Raw genomic sequence first — 25,106 nt, forward strand, 5'->3', positions numbered from 1 at the left:
GCAGAGGCAACGGGAGTTTAACGTCTCTGTTCCGGCAGAAACATTCTCTGTTGCGCTTGATAACGCGAAAGCAGAGCCGTGGACGGCTGCTGCTCCCCGACGCGGACGCTGCCAGGCAGAGCCTCTGCTCTTTCTAACTACGCAAGCTGAGCTTGACCAACTTGGCTAATTTTATTCTCCTGCCTCCTATCCGGTTCCTATTTTCAAGCTGTAGGAGTAGGAACCCGGTTGCATTGAGAACAACTCCAACGGATTTGTAACCAACCGGCCAACTCTGAAAGCAGGGGGTCGGCTGGCCAATAACATCTGAACTGAACAGCTACGATATTCTCATAAATCCTTTAAGATGCAGAAACCCACGGCAGGAAGACAGAAACCAAAATATGCCCAGTGACGTCCTACCTGCAGGATGACACGGCTGGTGGCAACCGTATCTCATTGTATATCTCTTTTTTTTTTTTTTTTTTAAACAGTAAAGCAACGAGACCGCCTTTCAGTTCCCAAACAGTGCTAAAGAAGCAAGAGAAGAGAAAGGAGATGAAGCCATAGAAGAAAACTCCAGTCAGATCTCTATTTTAATATTTCTCTGCCACAGCGGTACCTGTGGCGATACATATACGCAAGTCTGGAAAGGTGGAATGGTTTGTAGCAGGCTCTCGGTGAGTCTTTTCCCACTACCTAGTAAGAAAATAAAAAAAAACCCAAACCAAACCGTACACGTATCTGGTGCCCTTGGCATTGAGTGAGTTCCTGAGCCGAACCAAACAACGCTCTCCTCTCGTGTAGTCTGGGATCTAGGCGTGAAGCGCTAGGATGAGGAGTGAAATTCTGACCCAGCCCGTTTTATATCTGACACAGAGGTATGATGAGACCCAGGGCTGCCGTTCCTCTTCGCAAAGCCCCATCTGCTGCATCTCAGCAGCCTCAGCCGTTTGGAAATGTTCAAGCAAGTGCTTTGATTAGACACTAACCCAATCATCTTCAAACGCTATCTCAGCAGCTTCAGGGTTCACCTTCCGTTGGGTATCAGTGGTGGTACCAAAGCCCACCTCCCAGGACACTTCTCTGTGCAAACCAGGAGCTGTATGACCATCCAAGTACGTCGGTGTTTTCAAGCTGATGAGCCCATCACTTGTGGCGATGAACCAGTCCATTCCTAAACGCAAGTCCAGGTAAAACTCTGCTGCTCCCGCTGGAAATAGCGCCCATGTTGGCAGCGGCTGGAGGTGTCTGCAGCACACTCCATCTCGCAGTATCCACACATCATTTCCAAAGCTAATTAACTCAAGTCCAACCCTGCGCTCTGGCAATTTGATGGTTTCCAGTTTGGGAGCAGCGTTGAAGAGCAGCAGCTCTGGGCTGTCCCCAGCTCGTGCTGAAAAATCACAGAGGGAAGTTTCCCTGTTCTTGGGCAGCCAGCGTGTTCCCTCCATGCACCTCGGGAAAGCACTGAGCAAATTAAACGTTTATACGCTTTATGTCCTATAGCTTGGGTTTCCTAGCTATCAGATCTAGAGTATCTTCCACGTGCAACACCAGAAGCCCATAGGGCAAGTGCACAATCTCATAACTTCAAAAAAAAAAAAAAAAAAAAAAAAAAGAAATGGACTGTCTAAAAAAAGTTCCAGATTTTCCTAAGTAAGGGTGGAATACTAATTAAGCAAACACCCCAGGACTCAGACCATGAAGAATAAAGCAAAAGAAAGGGTTGAGGTTTCCCTCTGGGCAGGCTGAGATGCGAGAACATCCAGCAGCCCGCTGAGCCCCATCTCCCAGCCTGGCAGAGGTCAGGTAACAGACATTTAGAGGAATAAGTCAAGCAGGACAGAAGTACCCGGTTCTTCTCCTGGCACAGGACAGAAGTATCTGGTTATTCTCCTGGCACAGAGCTCCTGCTCACAGGTTTCTGGAATTTTGGTATCCAGGTGATCACGGATACCCAAATGGGTCCATCGCCTTCAACCTGTCCAATCTCCTCTGACTCCACTGTTTCTGGTTTCTGTGACATCCCGCGGCAATGCAATTATGAGCCGTGAGAAAAAAATATCCCTTTTGTTTAAACAAGCCACCTGTCAATGTCACACCTGGCAGTGACATCTTCTGCGACACCATAAACCCTCCAGCTAGCAAAGAGGAAAAACTCCTTATGAACATAACAACCCTAAACTTCTCTTTGTAAAATAAGTACCTAAACCACGTCAGATGGATGCTGTAAAACACGCGGCTGCCTTTCTCCCTTGAGGTCCAGCGACCTGCCCTTCTGACACGCACTCAGGCTGAAGTTAGGTGAGATGAGCATCACCCAAAAGTCCATCTTCTGCTTACCGGCGAGGGGTTAATGTGCTACAGATGCTACGGCAACGCAGGAATAATCTAAAAAGCACCAAACATCCTTGAATCAGGCACCTTTACACTTGGGGGTTTTCTTTTTCGAGCCCATCTTGGCCATAAATTACGGTCTAAAAATAAAAGACCTTGACTAAAGTCATCCACTTTCTTGTAAAATGGAGGCTTCGACATGTAATTTCCAGTGACTGAAGATCATGTTACATTACGGTATCAGCATGTAAAAAAAAAAGATAATTACGGTTCCCATATATCTCCTAGGTGTGTAACAAATGCTTTTATAATGTTTCAAACACCTAATTAGTTACTTCAAGTAAGACAAGTCATGTTAATGCTCCTTGCTGTGAAATGAATACTATTAATTTTAAAACGGACAGACTTTTACTACCTTGAGTTCTTTTTTTATCTCCCATTATCATTCTCCCACAAACTAACATAAAGTCCTTGATTATAATAAGCAAACCTCAAAACTAATGTAAATAGATCATCTGGGAATGATATTTTAGAACTTCAGCTGAATTCTGCAGATAGGCTTTAATCAAATATAAGGGTTTGTATTCAATTAAGTGGTCCCTTGATTCATTTCTTTACTCTGCAACGTGCAGGAAGCTAAACTGGGAGATCTATTAGCTTCTGGTGACTATCTACGCATTTATTAATTAGTTATTGAAAACAAGTTCTAGTGAAGGTCCAACTAAAATTAAAACTGGTCCCAATCTTGCAAAAGAGTCCTTCGTCAGAAAGTTTTATGTTCAGCTGTAATACTGCTGATTTCCAGGGTCATTTTCTTCTTTTAAAAAAAAAAAATCAAAAAAAAAAAAATCAGAGCATTTAATTTCATTTATTGGGAAAAATGTTTGCTACCAGTCAGTTAAAAAAGAAGGATAGCTACAAATCGGAACCCGTTATTTAAGCCAATTTGACATTTCAAAGGTTACAATCAAAAACGGAACGGTATTTTGGAGGTTTGTGTCTCATCTAAAATGCTAAACAGAAATATAGGCCCATATAAATATTTCTCATTATTTATGAATAAATATAGTGAATTCTTTATTGTAAATTAAATTTTAAATTTAGCAACGCAAATTCTCACCAGGAAGGCGGAATTCATTTAAAGCTATACACAGGTAATTAAATATGCCTTGAGATTACATTTGAGGAGGGGTTTTGGGTGGGTTTTTTTTTTTTTTTGGTTTAGAGACAGATCAAGAGCAAATCGGCAAAAATAAACAATGTCTCTTTCTTTGCGGTGACTAATACGCTACCGCATAAATATCAAATGCCTGGATGAATCAATGCTCACTCGTTGAGAAGTAAACCAGCAGAGACGGATGAGAAGAGGGAGCAAACAGGAAGGCTGAGAGCGAATCTGAACGTCAAAATCGGTTCAAAACTCAAAGCTGCCTGTGGATTAAAATATCGAAATACGAAATATCTGGCCCGTTTTGCAAATGCTCAAAAAAAAAAAAAATTGCTATTCTAAATCAGTTTGCAATGACACCTGGGTGATATCCAAACACAAATGCCGTTGGTTTGGAAGGGGTTTAAAGATGGAGATGGACCCAACGTTTCCCACCTGAAGACCACCTTTATTTGAAAAAAAAAAAAAAAATTAATTAAAATTAAATTTTCAACAGCATGTGGATGTGAGAGATGCTGGAGACGTAGCAGCACCGCCGCCCTCGCAGCAGCCAAGGATGGCCCCGTTCCCAGGAGCTCACCATCTGGGCAGCATCCCAGCAGTAAAATGGGAAACAAATCAAAAAGGCAGAGATTTACCCATTACATCGGTAAACTCTGCATTTGTAATCTTTTGGGTGACCTTATTACTTGGGTATAAAAGAGGGTTGTTTTTTTTTTCAGTGAGCTTATAACATCAAATGAAACCTAAACGAGATCCTCACTCTTCTGGAACAGGCAGGATGGATTCTGTGAGGCAGGACGGATTTTTATTGTCTCTGTGTGTGTGTGTACATATCTATACCGTGAAGAGTGATACCCACTGAAATGCACCCATTATATTCTACTATTATATTCCACTATATTTTAACAGAAAATAAGTACAATCAAATGTATACTAAGAGTTATGTATCTACTAACAGCTCCTATCCATGAAATCCTCTATTTCTACTCATTTTTGCATCAACAGTCTGCTATTACCAGCAAACGTTATAGAACAACTTGCTTTTAAATCTGAATTTTTACCTCAACCAGAAACTTTCACGACTGCAGGTGTACTGGTTGGCTCTTTGCTTATTTCCTAATAGATTTAAGATTTGTTTTATCCTTTTCTGAGCAACTTGCCTTTTACCGTTAAGTGCTCTTTCCAATCCTTATCGACAAGCAAAACCATTTGATCCCACGCAGGATGCCTAGCAGAGCACGAAGATTAAAGAGCATCCCATCAGAAGAGCCCTGGTGATTACACCACGGCGATCACAGAATGATAGAATCATTAAGGTTGGAAAAGACCTCTGAGATCATCAAGTCCAACCATCAACCCAACACCACCATGCCTACTAAACCATGTCCCCAAGTGCCATGTCTACATGTTTTTTGAACACCTCCAGGGATGGGGACTCCACCACCCCTCTGGGCAGCCTGTTCCAATGCCTGACCACTCTTTTGGTGAAGAGATTTTTCCTAATCTCCAATCTAAACCTCCCCTGGCACAACTTGAGGCCGTTTCCTCTTGTCCTTTTGCTAGTTACTTGGGAAAAGAGACCGATATTCACAGAATCATGGAACAGTTTGGGTTGGAAGGGACCTCAAAGATCATCTAGTTCCAACCCCCCACGCTGTGGGCAGGGACCCCCTCCACTAGCCCAGCTTGCCCAAAGCCCCATCCAACCTGGCCTTGACCACTGCCAGGGAGCCAGGGGCAGCCACAGCTTCTCTGGGCAACCTGTACCAGGGCCTCACCACTCTTAACAGTAAAGAATTTCTTTCTAACATCTAATCTAAATCGACCCTCCTGCAGCTTAAACCCATTCCCCCTTGTCCTGTCACTACACTCCCTGATAAACAGTCCCTCACCAGCTTTCCTGTAGGCCCCTTCAGGGACTGGAAGGCCACAATTAGATCTTCCCGGGGCCTTCTCTTCTCCAGGCTGAACAACCCCAACTCTCTCAGCCTGTCTCCACAGCAGAGGTGCTCCAGCCCTCGCATCATCTCCGTGGCCTCCTCTGGACTCGCTCCAACAGCTCCATGTCCTTCTTGTCCCGGGGACCCCCGAGCTGGACACAGTACTCCAGGTAGGGTAAGTAATTCAGTAAGTAATTTGCTAAGTGCAATCGCTTCCAAAAGCGGTTTCTTTGAAGGGGCTGAGCTGCAAAACCCCTCACGAGAGAGTTCAAAACACGGGAGACACTTTTTTCCGGATGGTTCCCAAAATGGCCGTGCGCCCTCCGTGTTGTGTTGGCCTCGGTGGGGCTGCCAGCTGTCACGCAAATCCTCCCTGCTCTCGAACCCAGGAAGATGGTTTTACTCCAGACTTCAAGTAATTTCTCTGACAATTCTTTTGCATCCCTGAGGTTAACGTCAAAACCAATATTTAGGTTTTGTAAAGAGAAAAATAGCTTTGTAAAAAATAATGTGTAAACAATAAAGCACTCAAAAATTCCATGAAAGTTTTGAAAGGAAAACGACATTAATTTTTCTCTCACTGTGCATCTCAAGGTTTCCAAAACTACAGGTGCATATTCAAAAGTTTTAAACCCCAGGTAGTATTTTGAGTCTCTTGCCGGAGGGAGCATAGTGGAATTTTTATTTTATCTCTTTATTTGTTTAGTTATTCCACCACAGAGCTCACAGCCTTCTGCAGGAGACTCTTTAAGGCAAGCATCTAGTTGGGAAGGGGACTACGGCATCTTTCTGGTACCTGGGACTTTGAGCAGCGCCAGGGAAATTATGGAAGAAAAATATTTTGAAGCATAAGGGAATCCAGGGTGAGCTCTTTTTACATCTTTTTGAATCTCAGAAACACCACTACTTCAAGGCCTTAGATTAGAATATTAATTAGTATTTCCTTTTAACTGCTAAACTAAAAGGCTGAGGTAGAATATGCCTTGATCCAGCTGCGTGTGGCAACTCTGATGTCTTTAAGACAGTGTTAAATTAAACGAGACGTGATTACAACAGCGCCCTGTCCCACTCTTCCCAGTGACGATGGCTGCAGACAAACGTTAGGACCGAGACGCGCAAAAACATTTGATTCAGTCGCGTGAACCCCGATTTGGTACCCAAACGGGGAGCAATGAGGGAGCCACTGAGCATCCTCGCTTCCCACTGAACTCATTCGTCGCTCTTTTTGCATCAGTTACTTTTCCAGGGCCAGTTAACATCTTCCCCGAGTGCCTTATGACCTTCAATATCATCCTGACGCTTCAGCGAGGTGTCGTCCTCATTCCACAGTCACAACCAGAGACTCGGTCTGACGCAGGATGGAGAGCTCAACTCTGAACCTCTGCCCCATCTGTCTCGCTCTGCTCCTGTCTCTCTCCCTCTCTGCTCACAGTTCAGGCTCGGAGGGATTTGTGGAAGGTGAGATGCCGTGTCTGAGCTGTGAACCAAACCCAACGAGCCTGGCTCCTACCCCGTGTTTTCGCCACAAACTTGCCCCCCCTGCCTACGTGCCGGTCATCCCACAAGTGACATTCTGCTGCAGAAGACACCTGCCTCCAGCACCGGCCTCAGAAACGCCAACTTGAATTTAAGAGATTCATTTTACAGAGGGAGAGCGTGTTTCACACTCTCATCCCAAGTGCTTTGGATGTTGCATCCTTTCAGGCTGCTCCGCCGCACGAGACGGACACACGTCTCTGTTAGGAGCATCCGCCTCTTGCAGCGGGTACCGCTGCCACAGCTATCAACGTCTAAAAGCATTTAAACAAATTTAAAACAAAAATAAAATTATATATGGCTATAAAAGAAAGCTGGACATTGTTGGAGATTAAGATGAGAAGCTTCGAATGTGCAGGCAGGGGCAGGAAATTTTGCCTGCAAGGCTGAGCCCTTTTGGATGAAGGTTAAGCCCACGCTGGGGCCGAGGGGAGCTCACTTTGGTACCTGTGAGGTCCCACCTTCTTGAGCTCTCATGAATCCAACACACGTCCGCTCATTTTTTAATTATAGATTCCTATTCAAGTCCCTTCAGAAGCTGAGCTGCCATCAGCGCACGCACAAGTACCAGTCACCACCGGGTAGCTGAAGTGCATCATTAAGTCCAGTGAAACACGGGGCAGGATACTTCGAGTGAGTTCTTCGTAATGATGTATAGGAAGAGAAGAACACCAGATTTTTCTCGGGCATAAAGTCATTTATGAAGTTAGGAAAAGAAAACAAAACCCAAGTAAATATGCAATGTACCTTCTGGAGTGTGAAATGAGCATATATGCTGAGGAATCACGCCAACATCAAACTATCTACGGTGCCGTTGTCACGAAAGAGCTATCTGCTGTGCAGCTCTAATCCACACAGCCAGAAGGGCCCAGGCTGGTCCACTGTATCTGCAATCAGGTAAAATCCTCACAACCCACTCCCTGGCTCTTTTCAAGGTCTCACTGCTCTAAAAACAGTCCTTCTCTCCGGTTGACGAGGGCTCAACAAATTCACCTCTGCCAGGGACGCAGAGAACACTCGAGCCTGTGTCTTCAGAGGAAGATGAACGGTAAAATACGGAGCTAACGATACTTTATGTTAGACGGCCAAGTAATAGCTGGAGGAGGGAAGATCCATAGACATCACTGTCAACGCAAATGGTCCTTCATACCAAGACAACGAGCACTGTTATATAAACGTCGATATGATGTCTATAAAAATACATGGCAACAAACGGCATTTCTAGCTTCACACTTCTTTTACCACCAGGAGAAGAACACACGGTCAAGAACCATTTGCAAGATACTCTTAAAAACCTGAGGCGCTCTTGGGACTATCTCCACATCCAGAGGAGACCTGTGGTCCGTTGACGCCTACCTGTTGACGCCATCCCTGGAGAAGAAGACCGTGTACGTCTGGACGCTGCCTCTGGCTTCTGCAGGTGGGCGCCAGCTGAGACGGACGAATCGGCTGGAGACCAAAACAGGGACCACATCTCGGGGGGCAGAGGGGAGGACACTGGAACTTGGGACAGCTGGAGGGGAAGGAGAGGAGTCAGTCAGAGAGGCAGGTGGCACGGGGGTGTCAGGGCGGGCGGGAGGGGCCGTGGTGGCCACGGCTGAGGCGTTACGGAACAAAGGGCCAAGGTGGCATGGAATAAGCGTGAATAAAATGACAGGGGACGAAAGAGAGAGAAAAGAAAAGAAAAAAAAACCTAACAGTAAAATCACACCTAAAAATACACCATCCTCTAAATTGAACAGCAACACGTAAAACTCGAGTAGGCTACTTCCTCGGGATACTTGGGAATTATTTGTTGTAGGAGTGAGCGGTGTGATGTGTTCCTTTGTTCGCTCCTATTTCACCGGTTCTGGCTCTTGCGCCCCGAGCAGCAGAAGTATTTAACCTCGTAAACCGGCAGTAACTGATCGCTCAAAGCCTGAAGCCTACTAACCCACTGGTCTGGGAAGAGCAGAAACTAAGTAGGGTGCTTCGGCACACGACTTTTTTAGATAATTGTATCAAAGTGGGATAAAATGAAAAGGAAAGGGCAGTGAGGCTTAATATTATCACCGTTTCACGTGGCAAAGTGTTTGGTGTAGGTGCAAAATCCGGCAATGGCTAAACTGCAGATTCAAGCAGTAAAATTCCTTTTAGAAGAGTACCTCTTCACAGAGTTTAAAAGTTTGGTTGTCGCCTGCCAAGTCCATGTGAAAGGTGGCCCAGCAACATAAATGAAAAATATATTTATTTTCTTAGCAATAATTCAAATTATCAGCTACATATTGATTTAGCACGTGCGTCTTTTGGAGCATCCACAGTTACCTAACCTTCTCCGAGCGCAAACATGACGCATAAAATCTGGCCCTGAAAAGTACGCTTTCACCAGTGGTATCGAACCAAAAAGCAATTTATTTTTTTCATTATTGCAAATCTTTTTTGGTCAGTCCCTGTGCATATACTGTGAACTATATTAGTAGCATTAATTTACTGTGAGATCATTAACAGCGTTGCATTATCTAAACAGCTTATGAAGAATAGCTTTATGGAAAAACTCTGACGTTCCCTGAATACTAGCTTAGCATTTTCGTACATCACGCCTCAATTATTATTAAACTCCATTAATATTGCTATTATTAACAACACATATTATTACCCCTTACTTATTGTGATCAAGCCAAAACCAGAGGGAATTAAGGAATTTCCCAGTGGCGTTTCCAGTGTAATGATGTGTTGAAAGAAAATATTAAGCCGTAGTCGGAGCTCTTTTGGCTGCAAAGTTGTGCTCCGTTATTTGCACTGAGATTGTATTTAGCGTCCTTAGTCATGGGCCACCGATCTAAATAATGTGCAAACACAAGGCTGAACTATAATTCTGTGTACGTTTATATTACGACGACGCGACTATTTTGCCTCACGGTCAGAGCGAGAAGATTTGGGCTTCTGGTCTATTCTAGATGTTGACTCATGTATTAGAAGGATAAGTGCATTGTCTTCTTCAACGAGGGCCACGGTAGGTAAACATCTCTAGAGAAGTACCAAGAGCATGATTGGATAAAAACACACAGATAAACCTACAGGGCTTTCTCAGTTGAGTTCTGGTACTTCAGTCAAATACACCAATTCAGAAAAAGCTCCGTTATTAACTATTTTGGCACCTGAGGGCCTGCAGAAACTCTCTGTTCCCCCACAAAACACCTTGGTCCGTGGTTCCTCCATCAAATATCCATCCTCTCGGTGGAACACGGCAGTCTGGCACCTCTCCTCCATCAAAACCCGTTCAGTATTCAGAAACTTGTGGTACGATCAGCCCCAAGTCCAGACACGTACATTGAGGTGACTACGCGTACGTCACTACGTATATACGGGTGTCTAGAAAATGGGGAGATCTACCTAACAGAGACAATGGAGCCCGAAGAGCTACTCAAGCTACCAAACAGTAGTATCTACCTTTAAACATGCTGAGTAAGTATCTAAAACCTGGAGGTGAGTCCACACCCTTCATGACCTCATGGTGGATGCGGCGGCGGCTGACCTGCTAGGTGGCAACTTCTGAAAATAATAGCAAAAAACTGAGGTGGAAAGCAGCAAGATTGGGACTGAAGCTCTAGTCCACCGAGTACACGTTTTACTCTGGCTTCCAGTGAACTCCATTGAGCTATCGCTTACAAAAGCAATTCCACTTTTACTGTTGCTAGCAGTGAGTAGTAAACATATAGAGCACAACAGTACAATACAGAGACACCTATAACCTGCAATTATCTCGGCAAGTAACGGCTGAAATCCTTCAATCTTTCGTAGGACTACACAAGATCAATCCACCACTGGTTAAACCATCTTCATCAGAGTCTGACAGGCTCTGATTTTAGCCTGATGTGGTTGATATTAACTCCTTGTAAAGCGCATCTTCCTCTGCTCCTCTTGGAGCGTGAATAATCATCTCTCTCTGGACAAAGTGAGCATAAAACCGGACCGTTTGGTTCATTTTCCGCATGTGTAAATGACTATACAATCAACAGAGAAGGTCTGAATCTAGGCCTGATAGGAACTGATTTTCACGTTTCCATTTAGGAAGTCAAACGGAGCACCGCAAATTCAGAACCAAATCCTCCCTTATTTACAATCCAGCATCAACTATGAGGTTTGTGACCTTATTATTATTACTATTATTATTATTTTGCCAGTATGACCCATCCTTGCACTCCTAAAGCCAACTATTTTTTTCCCAAAAACGCAGGAATGTGCCTGCTGTAGGTGTTCAGGACCTGCCAGTCTTTATTTGCAAAACACAGACCTGTTATAAAACACGTACGAGACCCATGATTTTGGGGTTTTAAACCAATTAATGGCAAAACTTGCTTTGCTCCAGCCTGTGCAGCCGGACCCAGCGCTGGAACCTACCGTCTTCTCCCCTCTCGCGTGGTGTGTGCCATCCCCTTTCACCATTGCTTCCCACGCACAGCGGTCATGGGCTGTTTGTAATTAAAAATAATAGGAACGTGAGACCTAGCTCAAAGAAACAGGAGGGTTTTTTTAATGTTTTCCATAGCTTGTTAGATTTTAATTTTTTTTTTACATACACGTAAATGTCCGCACGTAGGTCGGGAGGAGATCCTATTAGCAGCAGCTACCTACCCTTTACATAGTATTTTAGGGACCAGCAAAAGCTTATTTGGGATATACGAGAGACAATAAACGAATGAAAAGAACACCCTTGTCATTATATCCCACCAGGGGTTGGGTATCGAGAAGATCTAACATTATTATTGCTAGGCAGAGGTGGCAATAGATGGCACGGGTTTATTCATGAGCCTCTCCCGGTAAGAGACGTGGGTGCAAATCCTCTAAATCCAAGTTATAAAACATCTCATGTTCTCACTCGACTGTTCACAGAGCCTTTATATATAAATATACATATACACACCCAGACCTCAGCACGCTTTTTGTGCCTCTGTACAAAAAATACTAATTTTCTTTTTTTTTTTTTTTTTAACATATTTACCAAGTTGACAAAAAGATATTGTAAGTTTAAGACAACAGGTAAGTTGAGAAGTTACTGACCACATAGACAATGTTGTTCGTGGATGTCAGCAATATTGACGTAAAAACTATCCTGGTAACCCGCATTGAGGACCAACTCCTGAACCGATAAAGATGAGTTTTGACTTTTCCGCTTTTAAAGCCATTAAAATTTGCATGTTTTTAATTCCTCGTGTTTAACTCACACCACAGAAGATTTAACAATTCACAGAGAACGCTTAACCCTGTTATATACGTACCATGTTGCCGCATGCCTGAATTAAAAATTAAACTCATTTTTCAGGGGGATAAATCAATACAGAAAGAGAGCGGGCTATATGTAGGCTAGATCTCACAGAAAGCAGTTCATTTTCATGACATTATCCATTTAGCTGTGTGTTTTTTTAAATGATAACCTTACCTAAGCAAAGACTATTCAAAGCAGTTGCCGCTGGTTCACGCTTCGAGCCTGTTAAAATAAGAACACCTACTACAGGCTATCTCTGCTTTTCAAATACTGTCAATTAGAGCTTGTCGATAAGATTGGAAACTCGATCCTTTTTCAGCAAAAATGAGAAAACTCTCACACCTACAGGCTTCAACCTCCTGCTGCAAATCACACTTTCCCTAAACATCCCACGTACCCTGAGATGCCAGAATGACATTTCGAGACATCGAATGAAAATTTGCAGCCCAAGACACTACCTCAAAATATTTTATGCCTTCTAACAACTATTTCAATTCCTTGATTTGGGTTTTTTTTTTTTAATGTAGAGATGAATTTTTTTTATCTATTTCAGTTTTAAAAGACTTTTGAAAATTTCACTGAATGTATTTAAACATAAAAGGAACATTCAGGGTTTAAGTTAAGCATTTCAGAAAAAAAAAAAAAAAAAAGAATAAAAGATGTTTTATTCAAGTTAATATATAAACCTCGTGGATTAATTCAAGTCTCTTCCCCGCTCCCCCCTCACCCCCTGCAATATTTTCCTCGGGTTTAGCGCTTTAAATCGGTTATTCGTACAGCATGAATTTCAAGTATGACATAAGAACATGAATCTGTTCTCATCTCCAAATCCTCAGTGTTAAAAGGAAAAGCAATTTACATGGAATTTTAATTCCAGAAATAACATCAAATACGTGCATATTGTCTGGTGTTGCTCAGTAAAGCCGTAGCCTAGTCCATCCAGTCTTTTAATGCACTCCCGCATTCAGAGAATTCAATCTTTTTTTTAAATTTTTTTTTTTTTTTTTTAAATTCAGAACCTTTTTGACCCATCTTACACTTTCCATAGAGCAAACTGGCAAAGTTATAAGTGAGAAAAAAACACCCCTCACTGCAGGAATATCCACGACTCAAGAGATGCTGCGTATCTAACACCTAGCACCTGAAGAAGTGATGCACTCTTCCAGTAAAAATATCCTTAAACAAGATCTATAATAGATATCAATTTTGGTGGATTCATCCTTTTTTTTAAAACGTAGACGCTTTTGAAAGAACCATTCCCCTTTCATTTTACAGACCGCCCTTTTATTTTAACGGGGCTATACCATTAAATGGCAGAACCGTGCCTCAGAGGAGGTTTGCAGACCCACGGCTGGCACCTGCACGGCAACGATGGACTAAATAACTTCATTACAATTTTTATTAAATTTTAAAATGGAGATGAAAAAAAATTCCTTCATTTATGTTCTTTAAAAAAAAAATTAATATCAATATTCATGTACATTAGGGAAAGAAATAGAACCACTCAAAAAAAAAATGTTGAGGTGTAGAGCATGAGTTGTCTAATTTTACCTTAGTCATGGATTACCTTAGTCAGATACTGTCCCAACCTGCTCGTGGTTGTAACCAGGAGCTGTTTTTCCTCCAGATAGAAGAAAACAACCCAGGATGGAGGTAAAGAACCTGGTTTCTGCACGAGACATATCCTTTGACGCAGGGAACCTGAGGCCAGGAGGCACCACCATCAAGTACATGCCTTGCAAGGGGAATGCAAGGGAAAAATCCGCATTTCACAGGGGTAGTGAAAAATTTCATCTGGAATTTCATGATGAAACGATAGATTTCATCACCCATCCTGCACGCCGCTTCTAAAACCCAACGCTAACCTGCAGCGGGAAGACGTTCCCCGGGAAAGCCCTGGGACATGGATCCAGGAGCTGTCATCATCCCACATTAAGTGATTAAATGGGTGAGGATTGGTGAAATGGAGAAAGAAGAACCAGATGGATTGCAGTGCTTTGCTCTGATCGTTAAATAATTAAATTTTGGTCTTGTTTCCACCAGTTAGGAAAAAAGCAGACGTTCCATCAGATGACCTTTACAGAGCTACAAAATAGGTGTAATTTACTGTCCCAAGTAAGTATCAGATTGGACAAGTTACTGGTAGCTCATTATTTACGGTCAAAAAAAAAAAAAAAAAAAAAAAAAAAAAAGCTCTTTTCCGCACAAGCAACTCCTATTACCTTTCCTGGGGACCATTTACAAAATTTGGCCTTGCCAGTTTTCATCCGGCCGATTCATCGTACAACGGGGTTTCAAAGCGTCACGTTCAAAAGCATTTCTTCAGGCGTCGTGTGCTCAAATCCATCCTCCAAACAGCGCGCGCATCTACATTTGACGTCTTCACGCGCATCAGGTTTTACCAATGACACGGAGCACATGCCAGGGTGTCAGGGTACATCGACATATGTTTAGAGCTTTTCAGCCCATATGCAGCGATACTAATTTACCAAATAAAAGATCTGTCCTCGTTGCCATACGTACTTCTTCCCTTCTGGCTTCTCGCACAGTAATTCATTATTACTCGGTGCCATAATGATGTTCTTAGAAACAAGTCATGCAGTACTAATTTTTATTATGCCTCTTTTATGACACTACGAACCTTGCTATAAATCACTGAAGTTCACGCGTGTCAACAACGCCTGATGCTACTGTACGAGGAAATTCACTCTCGACTGAGCACCTCACGCAGGATCAGGCCAATAGCACTTTCAAAACGTAGCCAAAATACAAAATCTCACAGAGACTTGGGGAGATTTTGATGGTTCCACCCTATGCAATAACCACCACATCAGAAGCTAATTACGCACTAGCGCTTCTCTTTTCTCTCCAGCCTCGTTTTCTCAAACCCGGGCAAGAGAGGTACGGAAGGGTAACAGCGTAACTGCTGAGTTGTGATAGAGGGAGGAAGGAGGCTCGTTATCCGCTAAACGGCGTGATCTGAAACTAGTAAACGGGGACACCTTCACGAAAAAGCAAGCCAGTGCATCTCCTCCTACACGTTCCTCTCGATGGGGAGGTGCTGCTCACGCTCGCAGAGGAGCATCCATCCATCCAACATTTACTCTTTCAACCTCCAGCCTTGTTTTGTGCATGGACAGGAGGGAAGACAGCGGGAGACGATGACGACATTGCACCTTTATTTTTCCCAGAGAAGAGTCAACAGCTTTCATTTTTTCCTCCTTTTCCAAGGGGGAGAGCCCCTGAAGGGGTGGGAAAAGAATATGGAAGACAAGAGAAGGGTGAATGGCTGGGAAATGGGATGCCCACTGCAAGATCTGCAAGCTGAGATGTGATGGGGTGGGGAGCAAGAAGACAGGCCAGGAGAAAAGTCCAGGGAAGAGCACACGTTAAAATATAATTTGTCTGGATCCCCTACAAGAGTCAAAAGATGTGCTGTGGTTACTTTGCAATTCAGCAGTGCAATATAGAACTACAAGACCCCGTAATTCCAATTAATCCAGGGCGGTTTGGCTCGATGGTTATACAGAAAGCCATTTTACGGAAGCTGTAGCCTGGGCACTTGTCTGCTGCTGAACGTGCAAAACAATACCTTGTACAACTGTGGCCCGTTTGGGGAGTTAAGTATAATTATTTGAACCTGTAGCAGGACGTAGGCAGGAGAGGCAAGGCAAAGAGCTTTGTGCAGGGGCTGAAAGGAGGAGAGCATAAAATCATAGGCTCTTTAAGGTTGGAAAAGACCTCCAAGATTATCAAGTCCAACCATCAACCCAACACCACCATGTCTACTAAACCATGTCCCCAAGTGCCACATCTATGTGTTTTTTGAACACAAAAACATTCACCAAAAAAGATGAACGCATCTATGGGGATGATAGTGTTTGTATTGTCGCAGTAAAGCTGCTTGGTCAGAGTTAGAAGAAAGTGGTTTTCTTTTTCTCAGATCATTAACTATTTGTCACCTAAGAGCTACTCTATGCAAAAAAACCCCCAGGGTCAAGGCAATGGAGATGAAGTCCTGCTGACCCAAGGTCTAAGGATGCTGGATGTGCGAAGAGCTGCCCGGCACCGCTATTCCAGCAAAGTTCCAGGTGTGACTGCAGCTCACCAGAAAAAAAAAGAGACATTTTAGCGATGTCACTTATTTTTGGAGAGCTGGTATTCGCCAGGCTGGCAGCTGCAGCCCTCCTTGGACATCCACACACCCATCACTGCTGTACCAGCACAGCAACAGCACTCTTGGCACTGGCACGGCCACTACCCGTTATTTTATTTTAAAGAGTCCCCTATAAATGACACAAACCACTTTCATATCGTTTCTTTAGCTGCAGTAAATCTGAGGTATTTCTGGTTTCATACCTGAGCTTGTGTTGGACACAGCCTGGCCAGCAGTTCTCCAAGAGGAGACTCAGACTGGTACGTGCACGCGCTTCTCGCTTCCTGTGCACGTGAAAGACAAGCACATTATATTCCATTTCTTTCCTTTTATAGCTGAGAAAATTGCTATTCACATTCGCAAGGAGGAAGAAAAAAAAAAAATCAATGGCAAATATGGCCTTAATGGTTGCTTACGTTCATGCAGTGAAGAGATCTTATTAACTGACACTGCAATGTTAAAAAAACCCTTAAAAACCTAAAAAAAAAAAAAAACCCCAATGGGCAAACACACCACTGATCAGCTCTCGTGTTCGGAGAACCGCTACAGCTCTCCCCCTTGGAGCTGTGAAGGCAGGGCTGGCGTCACCGGGCAGGTGACATCTGTCATCATCAATTAGTCACTAAGAAAAATGGGGAGGGGGGAGAGGGGCAATGGGCTGTTGATTGCAAGAAATTCAATCACCCGCAAATGCTCCCTGAGGAAAATGCCGGTCAGTTAATCTAGTCAGCCATCTCCAACCCGCCAAACAATAGCTGCCGCCCACGGAAAAAAAGCAGAAATAAACTAAAGACTTTTAAAGCAGCCAAGGGACTCGGAAGGCGTTTCATGGTCAAATACCAACAGCGTTAAACAGCCGCCACAAACGTTGTCATCATCCGTGGTGGTCAAAGTGCAGAAGGAGAGCGCGAGCGCGTTCGTTAGTTTTGCGAGTGCAACCTGGCGGTGCAGCAGTTGCTTCCAGTAACGACAGGGAGAGCGGCTGGAAGGTCAACCGTTTCCCACTGTTCACGATCAGCTTGTTGTCCTCTTCTTCCTCCCTTCTTGTTTTTAATATTGGGACTACATTTGAATCAAAACTGCACCCACTTACTTTTGTTCCTTAGAGCACCCCGAAACAGCGTAAGCTTGGAGCACCTACCCAGGGGACCACGACTTGCTGCCACATCTGAGATTTGGGCACTCCGATGTCAGGTGGGCTTTTCGGGGAAGCAGACCGTGTACTTAAAACATTTGCTCACATTTAGAGATGTCAGTCAAGTCCCATCTCTAAATCACTCTTTTTCCTCAAGTTATATTCACAGCAGCAAGTAGCCATAGAAGTCCAACATTTAACACCAAGGAGACCTTCAAAGGTCTTCAGTCAACTGCTATTTAAATGTATAAGAAAGGAAAATCTCTGAAATTATTCTGAACATATACTCAATTGCTGCTACTCAACTCCCGTACGGTTTTGCCGATGGACAGGCGCGAGCCTCCAAGCCTTGACACGGTCAACTCACGTGAAGCTTCAGCTCACGCCCACCTTGGCAGCTCTTCCAGGGATGGAGCCTCATCACCAAACCCGGCCTAGGCCGACAGCAGGATTTAAAATTCTGCTGCTGCCTTGAATATTTGGGCTAAAACCTTTGCTTTCAGAGAGAGCGTGACAAAGTAGGTCCCTCTGTCCATGTCAATAAGGTATTTTACAGCTGGTTTAATAATAATAATAATCGCAAGCTAAGAATCCCAAGCAAAGCAACAAAATGCTTTGGCATCACTTTTCTTAACAGCATGTCCCCTAACGCGGCTAAATGAGGTATTTACTCAGTATTTTAGGTCTTGTGGTTTCTATCCTTAGGCACCTAATTTTTCTCAACTACTATACAACAAATTAGTCCTTTTCTGTAGCTCAGGCTTCCACCAGGCACATCAGTCCTTTTGGGTTTTTGTTTTTTTCTTAAATTTTAGTTCTCACTGTTACTCAAAGTTTTGGCGGAAGGTGGCATATGTTACCTGGTTTGTTCAGCAGATTATTTATCAAAATCACTGCCGCGAGCGTGAATTTTCAAGGCAGCCACGCATGGCAAACGGTGATGCTTTTGAGGTGAATCTTTCTGCACCCTTCCTCCTCATTTGAAAAAAATGGAAAATTGCGAAACCAAGTGTGTTCATTGTTATGCAGAGGTTCGTACACTCTGGGACCAAGAAAAGACCAGGAAAAAAAATTTAATAATACCATTTTCAAAGTAGGGTTTAAACAGCACGAAGGAAACAAAGAACAAGACGACAAAGCTAAACCTGGACAACATACAAAATCTGGAGTGTTTCACTACCGAAGCATCATCTTGTACTCGGTGAGAAGCTTTAGGACCTTATGATCGCAAGGGCAGCCATGAAGTCTCAGGGAGGCCAACTCCAAGAACAGCAGGAATTTATGGTACTTCAGTAAAATACCTGTGGATAGCCTGGCAAACCAACCGCTCTCCACCAGGAGCAAAACCACGTCATCGTGAGGTAGCAGCCTGCAAGCTTAAATTTTTTTACTCCCAAAAAAATCCAATCAAACTTTCTCGCAGCAGCTCTTCCTAAACACGCAAGGCTTCGAAAGCTGGTACACGATGGGAACAGCTTCAAAGGAAAAAAAAAAAAAAGGAAAAATATTGCATTTCCCAGCCTTTTAAATTATCTTTCCTGAATCAGTCATGGGCTATGTGATACGGGTCACCACACCAAGGCTCCAAGGCTCCGTGGGCTCGGAGTATCTCCTTCCACCACCCCTCTCCTCCAGCGTACATCTGCTAAGGCTTATCACCTCAATTCACCGGCTGTTTATTATTATCATTGCCCTAAAAAACTTTGCTCAGTCTGCCTGACCCTTCCGCTCCCCTCTGTCTTGCAGAGAGGAGAATGTATCTCCCTAACTTGCGTTGGCAGCAACGAGCCCCTTCCCAGACCCGGTTAACTAACGCCGCTTGGGGAGCTGCTCCCTGTGATGAATCTGATCTTAACCAAGCCCTACAGCACCCGCTTCCGTGGCTACACACCGAAATGAACCGAAATACATTAATCAAGCCTTTTTCCAGCAATTTTCCCAAGAAGGGAACTGAGTTTCCCAACAGACCCATGGTCCACAATGCTTCTTAGGTCTCTCGATAAACTGCAGCAACCTGCCAACTGGTTTTGCTTTACTGAGCATCTGCCACGTCTTGGCCACGCAAAAACTTGGGATAGAGCGAAGATCACAGAATCATAGAATCTTAAGGTGGGAAAAGACCTCTAAGACCATCAAGTCCAACCATCAACCCAACACCACCATGCCTACTAAACCATGTCCCCAAGTGCCACGTCTACACGGTTTTTTGAACACCTCGATGAACTCATGAGCTGCTTTTCTGCAAACGGTATTTATCTGTAAGAGATCAGTTTTGACCTACACCAAAACCATCTACATATTGACCACGCAGCCCAAACCAGAGACAGGAAAGAAGAAAGATGACTACTAAAGGCATTTTGCCTGAATTTTAAGCGTCCTGGGTTCAACTGCTAGCTCTGCAGGATTTTTAGCATAACATATAACATCTCTCTTACGCTGCTCCTATCTTTTCCCATTTGCACAATGAAATAATCACGCTTATTTTTCCTTGCTTTCTTCTGACATGAATTACAACGTACAGCATTCCTCAGGCGGGCAATAAAAAAAAAAAAAGCTCCCAAATCACTTAGCTCGAGGCAGGAGTCAACACGTAAGTAAACTCAGCAATGGGAAATGCTCAGATCTTACAGAAATAAAAGTATCAAAAGAGACTGATGAGGATCTAAGAGGACTTTTTCCATCTGCAATTGCCCAGGTGCCACAACTACTTTGCTCTTACCGCTACCTTTTTCCTGACATAGGAATTACATCGATTCTGTCACTTTGAATTTCCCTTTCGGCCCATCATTTTATCGTATGCTCTGCGTAAAATTGCATGAAATAAATGCTACCATCCAGCTTGAAAATAAACAAAGAGAAGAGAAACATCTGTGTCCAAATTTCCTGGAAAGTGCCAAGTGAGATTTTAAATAATCCGGACAGCTCTTAAACACTTTCATATTTTTTTTTTTTGTGAGGCGTATGCCGGCACCTTCAGCGAGACGCCGGGAGAGAACGGCAGAGGAAGAGGGTCAGCCGTGGAACCAGCCAACAACTCGAAACCACGCAGCCCACGGTGCGGATCCAAAAGCTCCACGTCCCCCAGATATTTCCAGTGCTCGATAGCAAAGCTATACGGAGGGCTCCTGGAGGGATCTCCTTCCCTTTCCCACAGCTGCCCACCACCTCGAGACACGCACCTCCGGAACTGACTCCGATGTCCCATCTCTACCCACCGGGCAGTTTTAAAGGGATTCCAAAATCTTTGATCTTCAGCCCTTCTAGAAGCATTTTAAATTGCCCTACTGATAATAAAGAACTAAAAAGGAGAAGAAGGAAGGTGAGAGACAGAGGCAGCCAGATGAACGCCCAGATGGTACACTCGCGTAACCCGGATTTCTTCAGCAACCTAAACCATCCTACAAGCCAGCAGTGAAAACCACTTTTCAGAGCCAGCGCGGCCGCGATGCGATGTGACGGCGCAGAGAGCCGGGTGGCAATCGCGGCACGACAGCACGTCAGCGCGCCTACGGTGCGTCAGCGCGCCCGGCGCCATCCCGCAGCTCCGCTGGGATCTACGCTGCTGCTCATCAAAGCACCGCGAGCTCAAACAGATCTGTCAGGAGCGAGACAAGGAGTCTGCTGCAAAGGAGCAGCAGCTATAACGGGCGAAGACGTGTGTAACGTAAAGGAAAGGCAATGCCTACCGAGGATGAGAGAGTTGCACGTGGGTTATTTCCTCTCCCTGTGTCACAGAAATCACTGGTTTAAGAAAGCCTGCGAATCTTCGGCAGAGTAAGCAAAATCATCCGGGAGCTGGAAAACGTCCAGGTGCCCTGTGCGAGATGTGCATTGCACACCGAGGTATCTCGAGGACAGCGCTTTTACGAGAGAAAGATTTGCAATTACTCTGACCTTCCGCGCTTTTAAAAATAAACTATATGACTGTGCCCAGCATACGAATAATTTGTGGAGACGTAAATTTTAACAGTAAAAGGTTCTCACTATCAGTGGATGACCCCAACGTTACCTCCAACGTAAGCAGGCAGGCTCAGCATCCCACCGCGCGCGTACCTTCAGGAGCTCGTGAAAGGCATATCTATTACTGCTGAGGCAAACCTGGGGCTCTATGCAGATACAGAATCATCGAATCCTTAAGGTTGGAAAAGACCTCTAAGATCGTCAAGTCCAACCGTTAACCCAACACCACCATGCCTACTAAACCATGTCCCCAAGTGCCACGTCTACACGGTTTTTGAACACCTCCAGGGATGGGGACTCCACCCCCTCTCTGGGCAGCCTGTTCCAACGCCTGACCACTCTTTTGGTGAAGACATTTTCCCTAATCTCCAATCTAAACCTCCCCTGGCACAACTTGAGGCCATTTCCTCTTGTCCCATCACTTGTTCCTTGGGAGAAGAGACCGACCCCCACCTGCCTACACCCTCCTTTCAGGCAGCTGTAGAGAACCATCAGGTCTCCCCTCAGCCTCCTCTTCTCCAGGCTCAACACCCCCAGTTCCCTCAGCCGCTCCTCATCACACTTGTGCTCCAGACCCTGCACCAGCTTCTCTGCCCTTCTGTGGACATGCTCCAGCAGCTCGGGAAAAGTCCATATAAACTCTCTAGACTTGTCCTGGTGCACATGATAGTTTTAGGAAAAGAGGTATGCTATTCCGCATCAGGCTGAGCGAGCTAAACACGTCCTTCACAAGTACGTTTCACTGAAGCACTGAGCCTAACTGGTCCTACAGAGAGACTGAACTCAAAATTAAGTCAGTCATTGACTATCGGAATGGCCTGAAACAAAAATGGTAAAAGGCTTTATCCCTAAACCCCAAAATTTAAGCCCTAGATTGAAACCCCTGTATGAACTCATCTTTCATGGCATTTTTTGCTATATTATATTATATTTTTAACTTTCATTTTTAAGTAAAGAAAGCTTCATGGTCATCCCATCTGCCCGTCTTTTAAACCCTCTACGGCAGCTGTTGCATTTTGGCCAATTCTAACCAAATTTCTTAAGAGATCAGGGATCTCAAATACAGGAAGTCATCATCACAAGTTTAATGAAAACCAGTTCTTGGGTACGATGTCCCCACTGATCAAAAGGCTTCAACAGGAACTCAACGACTGTCTCTTCAGCCTGACGTACGGGCTTGGCCGACGTCAGCTTTGCATCAGTACCAAAAACGTCATCCCCCATCAGCCGCTCCTTGGTAGGTGGTACTCAAAAGTCAGAAGTGGTTGGGCTGGTTGCATTCATACCCAGGACGTGCTCCAGGGGTGGGAGAAGGGCTCGGAAAAAGACCCCAGCGAAGATGACTGCGGTATTGAAGCCCAGGCTCGTCGGACGCAAGCCTATAGGAAAGCAGACTTCATCGTTTACGCTGCTCCCAGAACAATTGTACAAAATTAGTAATTAAGAGGATTCTCAACCTGAGAGAATTAGAGCCTCCAATCTATAATAAACTTCTTGGAAAGCTCAACGGCAGATCATGCTGCCAGAAGAAAAAAAAAAAAAGAGTCAGCAGAGATTTTAGTGCCCTGTCCTTTCTAAAAATTATCTCCCCACCTAAGCCAGTTTAAAAAAATAGCAATCCGATGGGTTGAATACTAATTCTGAGACCATTATCGTGGTGGAAAGCACTGGGGGGGGGGGGAAATAGTAATATGTTACCTATTTCTTAAGGTAAGGTGTTGGGTTTTTTTCTAGGATATTGAATTTACAGATAAAAGCAAGAAACCAGCAGAACTAATCTATACATTAATGAAACTCACTGTGCCCCATTAGAAAAGCAGTTACTCTGAGACAACAGGAACGATATTTATAGCGGTGTGTAGTGATACTAATAGTTTTGTTAACATTATCTACTTTGCCATAGACTTAAAAAGAATTATATATAATAGCTGTAGTTACGGTAGCATCTTAAAAATTGCTGGCTTTCTGCCATCCTAATTCTCTCTTCAATCACCTGTAATTTTCAACCTTTTTCTCACCTATTAGCTTGCAGTTTTTCAGTGGAGAACCGCCCACTAGTATTTTGTGAAAAGGATACGGGGGATCTAATGGGAGAAATATTTTACTCGGTACAAAGGGGAAAAAAAAAATCATTTTGAAACTGGTTTACTTTATATAGGAGCTACCAAGTCAAAATTTCATCTGGGAATAAGTCTACTGAACGATCACGTGGGGCATCTGGAAAAAAATTATTTTGGTTAAAGTTACAAATTATTGGAGAAAAATCCCGTTCCATCTAAGTGCCTCACACCTGGACTAGACGGGCGCAGTAAGGACGTGAGATGTGCCAGCGAGGACGACCCTGATGTCCCCCATGCGCACAAGGCTGACCCCTCGCCGAGCAACACCGAGTGCCACCCAAAATAGTTTACCAAACTTGCAAGGGGCAAGGTAACGCTGCGGGGGGGACATGACCCTCCAGTGGAGCTCCCACATAGGACGGCACGAATGGGCCCCATCAAGGAGAGAAACCATGGGTGATGGTCAACCACGACAGCGTCTCCTGGGGACGCCTGCCCTGATCTTCCACTTCTCCCCACGCATCCTTCGGTCTGCCCAAGTACGTCTGTTGTTGAGTACTGCAGGTTGCATAAATAATCCATGAAACCTTAAACGGATCAGAGCAAAACGGAGATGAAGGTTGGGAGCACAGGCTCCGGGGATTTCAGAGGGACTCAGTGTGAGGCTGAGACACGGAAGACGGAACCAAATACCATCACCCTTTTTACATGCAACTCTGTACAACCAGTACGGAAATTTCCCCCGTTTTTTCAACATCTAAGCCAGACCTTTCACCGCTATAGTAAGCGTTTCCTGAATAATGAAAGCTATTGCATCCCTGCTTCTCTCAAAAAATCGGGGAGAGATGCTGCCCGTGGGGCTGCTGAGATACCCGCAATACCTGGCCAGGGCTGGAAAGCTGAGCAGCTCTGACACGTTGTACTTTGAGTTTGCTACAGCGGGCTTGCCGCTCTAAGCTGTATCAACAGAATTCTCATCAACTTTGACAAATATGAACACATAATTCAGATTTTTAGAACGGTGACTTTTTCATTTTTTTAAGAAGTTGACAACGCAATCCTCTTCCCCCAGCTCTGTTCCTTGGAGAAGATAATCACAGCGCTTTGGTTGCTTGCTTTTCTCCTGGATAATGCTTTGAAAGAGAATAGCATTTCTTAGCAGAAAAATTGGAGGACTAAAGAAAGAATCTTTCCTTTTGAAATATTAAATGCAATTTTATTTTGAACTGCAATGATAAAAAACAAGAAAGCTGCTGTGGCTGGGGTTACGGCTCCTCATCATATGAGAAAACAGACTTAAAGCGAGTTTATAATTGTCAGGGAGCTTTAAATAATTGAACAGTAAGACACAGCATGGGAGGGTGTGTTTTTATTGTGTAATAACATCTCAGGATTCATTATTCATAATAATCATGATTATTAGTCTTGCAAGTTTTATACTGTTTCCTTCGAAAATTACAAGACTGATTGTACGAGGAAAGCGAATTTTGAACAACACAGTTAATTTGCTTTTAGTTTATTACATTCCCCTGCCTTACGGTGGGTACCAGAGGGAATAGTCCTCTAACATGCAAAAGCAGAGAA

At 44.1% G+C, this 25,106-nt stretch overlaps 1 protein-coding gene across 1 annotated transcript in view; it reads right to left on the bottom strand.

Moving 5' to 3' along the window:
- DCC (DCC netrin 1 receptor) overlaps positions 1–25,106 on the bottom strand; it is a 366,068-nt gene that overhangs the window by 172,534 nt on the left and 168,428 nt on the right. Inside the window, exon 7 of the mRNA XM_054809591.1 lies at positions 8,323–8,479. Coding sequence (XP_054665566.1) covers positions 8,323–8,479 — 157 coding nt within the window. The remainder of the gene's footprint in view (positions 1–8,322; positions 8,480–25,106) is intronic.

Source organism: Grus americana, chromosome Z (assembly GCF_028858705.1).
Source record: "Grus americana isolate bGruAme1 chromosome Z, bGruAme1.mat, whole genome shotgun sequence".
NCBI classification, from domain to species: domain Eukaryota; kingdom Metazoa; phylum Chordata; class Aves; order Gruiformes; family Gruidae; genus Grus; species Grus americana.